Raw genomic sequence first — 10416 nt, 5'->3', positions numbered from 1 at the left:
AAAGAAAGAAAAAAAACCTTTGAAAAACCCCACAGCAGTGGCTAAACATACAGGATCCAGCAGCAGAAAGCCAGGGTACCAACCCCACCCCTGTGGCTCACCCGGCTAAGCCTCGACTTCCTCCGCAACAAAGTGAGGGTGCTCTGAGGGTCCCACGAGCTCACCCGTGTAACGCACATTGCCTGGCGCTTATGAGACGCTCGGAAACACCAGCTACCTGCCTACTGAAGCTTCCAGAGCCATCCTACGGCAGAACTGGAGGCGGCTAAGGAAAGTCTCAGCAGACATCTAGGGCATTTGGCGAAATCAGGGGGCAAAACTCCAAAAGGTTACAAGGGCCAACCAAGTAAACCAAGTGAAGGAAACAGGCCAGGTGTGAAGCCAATCTGGAGGGAAACATGGAAAAGATTTGACTTTCCTTTGAACTTCACAAAACCACAGAACAACAGCGTCAGCCCAGTAAGAGATGGTATCAAGCCCTCAGCCAAGTCCTGGGGACTTGGTGATGGAGGGAGGGGAAGTTCACGTCCCAGCCATTCACTCCAGCCATCTGCTGCTACACAGACACGAGGACCTGGCATTGTCAGACTCATGGGGTTCTTTTCAAGAGAAGCCAGAAATCCCGATTTTAATGTGTAAATCTGGTTTTTAAAGGCTCTCTAGGGAGAACTGTCAGGGAAGTTCTGTGCCAAGATAAGAAGAATCTTCGAGATTTTTTTCCTCCACAACCTTTTCCCTGGTGGAGTCATGAGGAGTCAGGGTGCAGCTCAGAGTCTCAGGAAGCCCAGTTTCTCATCTCCCTGCTCCTCTCAGGCCTGGATCGCCTGCAGATGGCAGACGGGATAAAGCAGAGGCAGAGAGAGGGGCCGGGGTGCCGGGCGGACCCCACAAACGCCAGAGAGAGGGCAAGGAGCAGCCAAAGAGAGGCATCGTTTTCCTCAGTTTATTTCAAGAGAACAAAGAATCAACCGTCAATTCTGTACAAAAACATGGCCATAGAGCCACGGTGACCCTTGGGCCAACCCCCTTCCCATGCGCCCCTAAATTGCCAAAAAACAAGGACGTGACCAAAAAACCCAAACTCTGGAAAAAATTATTATGAAAAATCAGGGGAGAACTTCCCTCCCCTCTTCCCTCTCCCCAGTGCAGAAGTTTGGGGGGGGGATGGGAGGTTGTGTCCTTGACAACGGTGGGAGGTCTGGCAGGCGGCTGTCGGCAGATTTAGTGTTTGGCAACCAGTGGGGCTGATGGGTTAGGATCCAGAAGGAAGCCAGGGGGCTCGGGGGAGGGAAAAGATCTCCAACCCTGCCGTGCCCCACAGGACACTCGAAAACAGTTTATAAAAATTGGGGCCAGAGAGTAGAAAAGAAAGGAGTCATCAGAATCAAAACCTAAATAGTGGAAAGATTTTTTTTTTTTTCTCTAAAAGGCAAAAAAACTACAAACAGCCCAGGTCCTGAGCTGCCCCAAGACTTGGGTCCTCCACTGCCCCCTGAAACCTGGCAGGAGCAGGGCTGGGGAGTACCGAGAGGTGGGTTCTTAAAAAAGTTCCCCTGGATGGGAAGGCTCTTCGTCTTTCGTCGCCTTCCTCTGCCTCTCGCAGCTGCCCCGGAGAGGGATGGCGAGGACCAGGGCTACGCCGGCAAACTCAGCTTCTTCCCCTTGAGGACTGGGGGAAGAGAAAGGGGGGTGGGCGTGACCAAGGGGTCCCTCGTGGAGGGGACAGCCTCCCACGCCCACAGCAGGGGCTTGGATGCTGGGCTGGGCAGAGATGCAGAGGGGCAGCCCCAGGACTCGGATTATCAGCTGTGGGTGGGGCCGGGGACCAGGCTCCCGGCCTAGGGGCTGAGCCATGGAGCCCCGGAGGAGGCCCTATTTCCCCTAATGCTGGCTGCTCCCCTTCCATCCTGGAAGGGCTGGAGGCCTTGGCTCTCGGGGGGCGCTGGGGTCAGAGGGCCTGGCAGGGCTGGCTGGGCGAGACCACCCGCTTCTGCCCTCCCAGCCTTAATCCTCAGGGGGCGTGGCTGCCTTCAGGCCTCTGTCCTGTCTCCTCTTCCCTTCACACTGACTAACTGAACTTCCAAGGTCTTTGCTTTAATCATCGTCTCTAAAAGGCCTCCCCCCGACCACACCCTCTCCACGTAAAGTAACCCCCTCACCCTCCACCATTGTTCACCAACACATCCCTGGTTCCTTTCTGTCACTGCCCTTCTCACTGTCAGCAATCATCTCTCTTGTTTATTCACCACCTCCCCCGACTACGATACAAAGGGAGGGGAGGGGCTTGTCCATCTTTTCTCCTAAGCTCGTATCCCCAGAGCCTAGCCCCGGCCAGGGACATAGACAGTGCTCCATAAATTTGTTGGTTGAATGAATGAATGAATCTTGGTGGGCCTGAGTCCCTGAGGGTAAGGACAGAGGTCCATGAGCAGAGAGGAGGCCCTCCCTTCTCTGAACGCTGCTGGGGCCTAGGAGACGGGAATTCTGGATCTGTTACGGGCGTGAGACTGAAAGACTTTGGATATGGAACCTTGGGGCAGGAGGAGGGCTTAGGACACATTCCAAGAGAGGAAAAGTCAGAGGCCACCCCGGCCTGCCCCTCTCTTTGTCCTGTCTCCCCTCGAGGGATACAGGGCTGGGGAGATGAAGCTGGGGCCCCAGGGAGGGGGGGAGCTGGGGAAGGAGCAGGCTCCCTACCGGCCGGCCCCCCACGCTGGCTACCTTTGGTGATGTAGAGGTAGAAGAAATCACAGTAGAGGACCGTCTGGACCAGGCCTGCCACGATGGCGATGAGGTCGAAGAAGCCTTCGAAGTGGTAGCGCCAGATCCAGTTGAAGAGATAGAGCGTGCGGTAGACCCCCAGCGCAAACAAGTAGTGGCTGGTGATGGTCTCCGCCTCGCCCGTCTTGCTCACCATGAACAGCTGCGGCAGGATGGCCACGGACTCCAGGTAGATGGAGAAGGTCCAGAGGATCTGCGGAGAGGCCGGGGCGTGGGAGCAGAAGGCAGGACGAGGCGGGAGGGGACAGGGCAGAAGAGAAGGGTGAGGATGGTGGACCTTGTGGCTACAGGTGCAGTGATGTTGGAGAGTGGGCGACAGGTACCACAACGCCTGCTGGGCACTCACTGTGTGCCAGACACTGCTTTCCTGCCCCACCTGTATTCTCTCGTTTAATCCCCACGATGACCCCATGAGGGAGGTACTATTATCAGCATCCCCTTCTTTTTTGTTGTTTTGTTTTTCGGTTGTGCCGCAAGGCTTGAGGGATCTTAGTTCCCCGACCCGGGAGGGAACCTGGACCCCGGCAGTGAAAACACCAAGTCCTAACCACTGGACCACCAGGGAATTCCCAGCATCCCCTTCTACTGATGAGGAAACCGAGGCCCAGAGAGGGTAAGAGGCTTGCCCAGGACGTAGCTAGGAAGCGGCAGAGCTGGGATTTGAGCCAAGTGTTCTGAGCCGGTGTTTGTGAGCACTTTTAATTTACACCCCTCCCAAGGGCAGCGCAGGTTGGGATCTTGGCTGTGAGATGTCCCTTCTGTGAGATCTTGGGCAAGAGACCCAGATTCTCGGAGCCTCTGCTTCCTCACCTCTAAAATGGGGATGATTCTGGGAATTCCTTGGCAGTCCGGTGGTGAGGGCTCCGTCTTTTCACTGCTGAGGGCCCAGGTTCAATCCCTGTTTGGGGAACTAAGATCCCACAAACCACATGGCACAGCCCTGCCCCCCACAAAAAAAGGGGATAATTTTCCTGCCTTGGTAGGGGCGACATTCAATGTGCAATCTTTAGAGACATAAATCAGACTGTGTCACTCCCTGGCTTAAAACCCTCTTGTAGCTACTTCTTATCACATCCAGAATAAAACCCAAGTTCCTAACCTTGGCCTTCAAGGCCCTCCTCAATCCAGCTTCATCTTCTACTCCCTCCCCTCGCCCTCCAGGGTACAACTACCTGGGCCTTCCATCTGGTCCTCCAACACACCAAGCTCCTTCCTGCCCCAGGGCCTTTGCACTTGCTGTTCCTTCAGCTCTTCCCCCAGACAGTCACATTCTGCCTCTTCCACCTCCTTCCAATCTCAGCTCATCAGTCACCTCCTGAGAGAGGTCCTCCCTGACCATCCTTCCCCCTGGATGGTCACATCCCCTGTCTTATCTTCCTCCTGGCAGCTCTGACCAGACTGTGAGCTCCGTGAGGTCCAGGAGCCTACATCTTGGGCACCCTGTGGGCCCAGCACCTGGCACAGTGCCTGGCACATATTCGATGCCTGGATGAATGCATGAGCGATTGGAAGCAAGGTCCCCAAGTGCTTGTCACAGGCCATCATTTAGGGAGCAGTGACAAGCATCATTTGTAAGCAGGACAGGGCATCCCAGGAGGGAGAGACGAAGAGATGGCAGGCAGCTGTTGGCCCCTTTTCAGTCCTCAGCTCCCTGAAAGTCCCACCTGGGGTGAGTTGTGATCTGCAGACCCACCGAAACCTCCGCTCAGACAACAAAGCCAGCTGGCAGGTGTGGTTCCTCCTGGGTTGTTTTGGTTTGTGGGAAGGAAGTGGGGACCTTCAGGATGTATTCCTAAGAACTGACGTTTATATAGCACTTACTACATCCAAGGCACTGTTCTATGCACCTTATGGGTATTAACTGGCTTATGCCTTAACCCTATGAGGTAAGTCCTATTGTTATCCCCCTTATACAGATGAGGAGACTGAGGCCCACGGGATCAGTAACTCGTCCAAGGCCACACAGCTAAGATGTGGGTGGAAACAGATTCCTACCCAGGCAGCTAGACTTCAGGGCTTGTTCCCATAATTACTCAGAATCCACCAGCGAGGTTCTTAGTATATCAGGTTAGTTGAGGCTCTCGGGAAACATACCCATTAAATTGATACATACCGATTGTTAGCCTTGGGGAGTGGAATCATGACGTAAGAGGAGAGAGAAGGTCTATTGCATTTTACTTTATCTATTTGTGACATCTGAATTTTTAAAGAATTGTTTCCTTCTATGATTAAAAAATAATTTTTCAGCATGCACCTATTGATAGCATGGGCTTTGAAAGCAGGCAGACCTGGGTTCAAATTCTGTGAGGTCTCCCCTCTGAGCTGCACCTCAGTCCTCCAAGAAATAGGGATGAGTATGCCCACTTCCCCAAGAGGCCGACGGATCAGACGGGATGATGACGGATTTGGAATGGCCAGCTCAGAGCAGGACACACAATTGGTGCCAATACTTTGCACAAGTGACCTCCCCACCTCTGAATGAGGGAACCACACAAGCTGGAGTCAAGAATCCTGGGTCCTGGTCCGGCCTCCTCCACCTGGAGCAAGCCCCACTGCCTTCCCCCAGCCTCAGTCTCCCCATCTGCAAAATGGGCCCAGCTCAGCGGGTGCTCCATGCAAGGTGATGCTGATGATACAGTTGCAAAGTCCAGGCCCCGCAGCCAAGCTTGGGGTTCCTGCCACAGTGCAGTGCCGCCTCCCTCTGACATTTCTGGGACCCCTGGGTCAAAGTCACCCCCAGTCACCCTCAGTCAGATTTGTCTAGCCTGCAGGGTGCTTTTAGAAATAGATCTGGAATCTGTAGCCAAAACTGTAAAGTTTTCCCTCAGGAAAACTCCTGAATTGTGGCTTGTGTTGAAAACATCATCACATCTGGCTGCTCAGTGGCGGCTTGCAGAATCTTAGTTCCCCGACCAGGGATCGAACCCGTGCCCCCTGCCTTGGACGTGTGTAGTTTTAATCACTGGACTGCCAGGGAAGTCCCAGGGCCAGCTTCTTACAAGGCAGGAGTGAGTGGTCCTGGGGGAGGAAAGACTGCTCTGAATTTGATTCCTGCCAGCCCCAGGAGGCCTTAACCTTCCAGATTTAGCAAAGGCCCTCTCGAAATTCCTCCCAGGATTTAGCAAAGGCCCTCTCGAAATTCCTCCCAGGAATTTGTACAGGTCCCACCAAAATGCCATGCAATAAAAACCATGACAGCTAACATTTAGGAGTAAAAGGATCCACATGGTCCTAAACACTGCAAGCACTGAACAAACATGGACCGCACTTCCTACCTACTGCCAGACACTGTGCTTTACCAATATTAACCCCTCATCAAAGCCTATGAAGTAGGAACTGATTATCCCCATTTCACAGACAAGAAAACTGAGGCACAGAGAAATTACATGACTTGCCCAAAATCTCACAGCTGCTAAGTGGGCTTCAAATCCCAGTTCTCTGGTTCTAGAGTCTCTGTGTCTAACCACTACGTGATGCTGTCTAATCTCAGTAAATCCTCACAATGACCTGATCTCGACTTTACAAATAGGGAAACTGAGGCACAGAAAGGTCAAGTTCCATGCCCAAGGTCATGCTAATAGAAAGTAACAGATCCAAATCCAAGTAGCCTGGCCCCTAAGAGCCCCGTTTCCAACTCCTGAACTATTCATTAGGCCAATGACTTTGGAAGAGTCATTTCAACTCCCTAAGCCTCAGTTTTCTCATCTATAAAATGGGGCTGCTATGAAAAGTAATGAGTTAATGTATGTGAAATGCTGAGAGCAGCGTCTGGCACATCGTGAGTGCTGCTGCTGTTACATTACTATCATCTGACTCCAGAGCCCCTGTTTTGAACTTTATGTCCTAAAAGAAGGAAGTCTGAGCAAACCCTACAGAAGGAAGCCTCTGAGTGGGTCCACTGTCAACTGCTCTTCTCCCACAGCCCACCCCACCACTACAGACCCTGCAGGTGGCCTACCTCTAGAGGAGTAAAGTCATGGTTGACCAAGAACGCCAGGATGGCCGTGGGGACAACAAGGAATTCCACTCGGAACGTGTCGTGGTTCCCATCGTAAGTGGCTTTGAACTTGCTGTAAATCATCCAGACCGTGGTGAAAGAACAGGCGATGTAGACCACCTGTCGAAGGGGAGGATGTGGAGGGTGCTTCAGCTCCAAGCACAGGGTCCGAGCCCCCAGTAGACTTAGACCCAGCCCCAGGAGTCCAGGCCCCCAGCCTCTCCTCCCTCAGGCTTAGCAGTCTGGACCCCTAGCCCCATCCTCCCTCAGACCCAGAAGTCTGGGACCCATATTCCCTCCTCCCTCGGACCCTCCCCGGCTCCCCCCTCAGGAGGGCTCGGCAGGTTAGGAAAAGCCTTTACCTTCATGCACGTGTTGTAGAGTGAGATGTAGTTGGTGAAGAGGTCCAGGTAGCGGGCAGTGAACACCACAGCAAACAGGGCCTGGCTCTTCCCCGAAATCCCTGTGGTCCAGAGAAATGGGGATGGGGGAGGCTGAAGGTGGGCTGCACGGCCAATAAACCGAGGCCCAGGGCCCCGGGCGAGCCAGAGGGGTTCTGGAGTGCAGCTGTCCCTGGAGGCCTCCCCAGCTCCCCCGGCCTAAGCAGGGCCTTTTCCCACGGCCCACAGCCAGGGGGCAGCCCGGCCCCAAAGCTACTCCAGCCCGAGGCTCTGTCCCAGGCTAGGCCTCGTGGCCCCCTCCGGCCCCCTCAGGGTCCTCCCACAGTCCAGATCCAAGGTGGAGCCTTGGGAGGACCCCACTTGACCTCAGCCTTCCGGAACAGGTCGCCTACCTCCCGCTCCCTTTCTGGCGGCCACAGTCCACGTCACCAACTCCCAGCCGCCTCCCTGCCTGCCACAGCTCCCTGTTCCCAGCCCTGGGAACCCTAAGGCCACCCAGACAGGGGCCGGGGGAGGCTGAACTGGGTTCCTGGAGCCACCCCCACCAAAATGGATGCATCTCCAGTTTGGGGAAAGGAGGTGACCCCCTGGTGACCCCGGACCTGGAAGGGGGATCCTCAGCAAGCAGTGGCGGGGAGGAACCCGTCCCCCTATGCCTCCAAACCCTTCCCCGAGTCCTGGACTGTCTCCCGCATTCTCCCCCCTTCTCCGGCCCCGGTGGGCGTCTCACCGGCACACGAGCGGGACTTCCAGATTTTGAGCAGCAGCAAGATGATGGCTAGGAGGTGGGAGAGGTCTCCCAGGAATCGGAAGAGATTCATGGCTGAGGGGATCTGGCAGGGCTGGGCTGGAGGGAGTCAGGCTGAAGGGGGGCTGCCCCCCGGGGCTGCTGTTCTGGCCGGGCGGCTGGGCTGGGGGGCGGGAGAGGTGCCCTCGGGTGGGCTCCGCTCCGGGGAGGGGGCTCTGGGCGGGGTCGCCGAGGCCGGAGCTGGTGGCCGAGCCAGAGCTAGGAAGAGGGAGGCGGGCGGGAGGGAGGGGGAGGAGTCCGGGCGGGAGGCTCCGCCCCCGAGGGCGGAGTCCCGGCTCTCCAGCGCCCTCTACCTCGCACACCCCCCCACCCCCACCCCCGCTTGCAGAGTTGGCGCCGAATTTACCCCCCTAAGGCCGCCTCCCAGGAACTTGCGGGGTCGCTGGGATCCGAAACTCGCAAATCCGGCACCAGTTCCCCCAGGCAGTCCGTGCCTCTCTGTAAAGGTTGCAGCCCAGCCGCACAGATTCTGCCCTTGACATCGATTCGGGAGGCAGATCTCTGAGATTTAAAAATCTTAGACAGGGACCCAGAGGCTGGCTTTTCAGGGGCCTCCAGCTACAATGCACTCAAAAGACAAGAGAGCAGTCCCCAGTCCCCCTCTCAGACTCAGAAGTCTGGGTCCCCAGCACCTTCATCCCCCAGGAGCCAGGAGTCCAGGACCTCAACCCCCTCCTCCCCCAGGACCCAGGAGTCCAGGACCCCAGCCCCTCCTCCCTCAGACCCAAGAGTCTAGCCCCCCTTTCTTGGGGCTTAGGGTCCCACCCAACAATCTTGTGTCTCAAGCATCCTAGACCCAGGAATCTAGATGCACAATGCCTTCCTCCCTCTGGGACCCACAAATTCAGGTGTGGGTCTTACATTTCAGAAATGTAAGGCTTCGCTCCTGCTCTCCCAGACCCTGGAGTCAGCAGCCCACAGCTCTGGCTCCAGCCCCTCCTCCAGAGCTGCCCCCTCACAGGCACACATACACACCCTCAGGAGCCCAGGTGTCCTGCGCCACACTCCACCACAGCACTTTATAGAAGCGCTGGGCTTAGCCTCTCTAGCAGGAAGGGCAGGAGCTGGACAGCTGGCCTTGAGGGCCAGGAACAGGCTGTGTCTAGGAGGGGACACACATTGCTTTCCTCCTGGATGTCTGAGTACCCACGGGTGATGGATGTCAGGGTCCGTCAGTAAAAGAAGGGGTACAGAGGTAGTAGTTTCCTCAGATTGCTGGATGGATTGGGTGCCTGAGGGTGACATCCATCAGTCTTGGATTTTGGGCCGCTGAGGGTGGTTTGTGTTAAGGGGTCAGTTTGTCTGAGTGCCTAAAAGGGACTCAGGCCTGGAGGAGGGGGCCCAGATTACTGGGTAGCAGTGGAGAAGGGAGCTAGGGGCTTGGACTCCCGGGTCTGAGGGAGGAGGGGGCTGGGGGCCTGGACTCCTGGCTTCACGATGGAGACCTAGTTTGCAGGCCTGGCCTTCCGGGGCAATAGAAGCCAAAAGATGGGTCCTAGCATGGTGGAGAACCAAGTCTGGGAATGGCCTCCTGCTTCACAAGCATCAAAGTGGGGAGGGGGCAGAGGGCGGCAGCCCCTGGGCTCTGGAGTCCAAGTCCCAATCTGATGCCTCAGTGCCGGGGCCTGAGTCCCTGCCTGTTCCCCACCCCTTCCTCCCCGTTTTATTTGCAGCCCCTCACTCTCTTGTCCCAGGAGGAAGGCAGAAGCTGGGAGCTGGGGAGGGGGGTGGCCCCCTCCCCCAGCCCTGGCAGGAGGAGGGGTCCCCAGGGAGGCCAAGAGGGGGGGCTGTGGGTCTCCCGGCAGGGGCGGACGGGGACTGAATGTTAATCACATCCCGAGCGAGTGTGTGTGTGTGAGAACAGAGCGAGTGTGCGAATCCCTCCCGCTCCAGCTCCTCCAAGCTGTGGCCGCCGCCCTCCGCCCACAGCCTCCCACGGCCACCGGTGCCCAGCTGGGGGGGTGTCGGCCCGGGTGGGTCCGCCCGGCCCCCAGGGATCTCTCATGCGTCTGCCATCTGCCCGGTGAGGATCTGTGTGTCCGGGTGTCTGGGGCTGGGCTGGTGGGGGGGGGGGGTGTGTCTGTAAGGGCTGCGGCGGCTGAGGGAGGGAGGGAGGGTTCTGTCTGTCCGTCTCGACCCTGAGCCACCTGCCTGGGTGTCGCGGGCCCCCCAGTTTCCTCCCTCCGAGCCCCCCCCCCCCAAACCCGGATGGATGGTGTGTACCTGGGCTCTGTGCCTCCTGCCTTCGTCCGGCCGGGCTTCTGGCGTCCCCGGCTGCCTGTGTCCTCCTGTCTGTCCGAACAGCCCCTGACGGCAGTGGCAGCCCGGCCCCATCAGACCCGTGTGTGTGTGTGTGTGTGTGTGTGTGTGTGTGTGTGTGTCGCTCCTCAAGCTCCGGGGGTGTTGAGGGGAATCCCAGGGAAGTGAGG

At 56.9% G+C, this 10416-nt stretch overlaps 1 protein-coding gene across 1 annotated transcript; it reads right to left on the bottom strand.

Annotated features, from left to right (window-relative positions):
* Positions 1 to 1284: 1284 nt before the first annotated feature.
* Positions 1285 to 8146, bottom strand: KDELR1 (KDEL endoplasmic reticulum protein retention receptor 1). Its single transcript, XM_060001043.2, has 5 exons — positions 7910 to 8146; positions 7141 to 7241; positions 6740 to 6898; positions 2722 to 2974; positions 1285 to 1669 (listed from the first exon to the last, which is right to left on the bottom strand). The coding sequence occupies exons 1-5, from the start codon at positions 7998 to 8000 to the stop codon at positions 1635 to 1637; spliced, it is 639 nt and encodes a 212-aa protein (XP_059857026.1). The 5' UTR covers positions 8001 to 8146; the 3' UTR covers positions 1285 to 1634.
* Positions 8147 to 10416: the final 2270 nt, after the last annotated feature.

The sequence above is a fragment of the Delphinus delphis genome, chromosome 20 (genome assembly GCF_949987515.2).
Source record: "Delphinus delphis chromosome 20, mDelDel1.2, whole genome shotgun sequence".
Lineage (NCBI taxonomy): Eukaryota > Metazoa > Chordata > Mammalia > Artiodactyla > Delphinidae > Delphinus > Delphinus delphis.
This window is presented reverse-complemented; position numbering and strand designations above follow the sequence as displayed.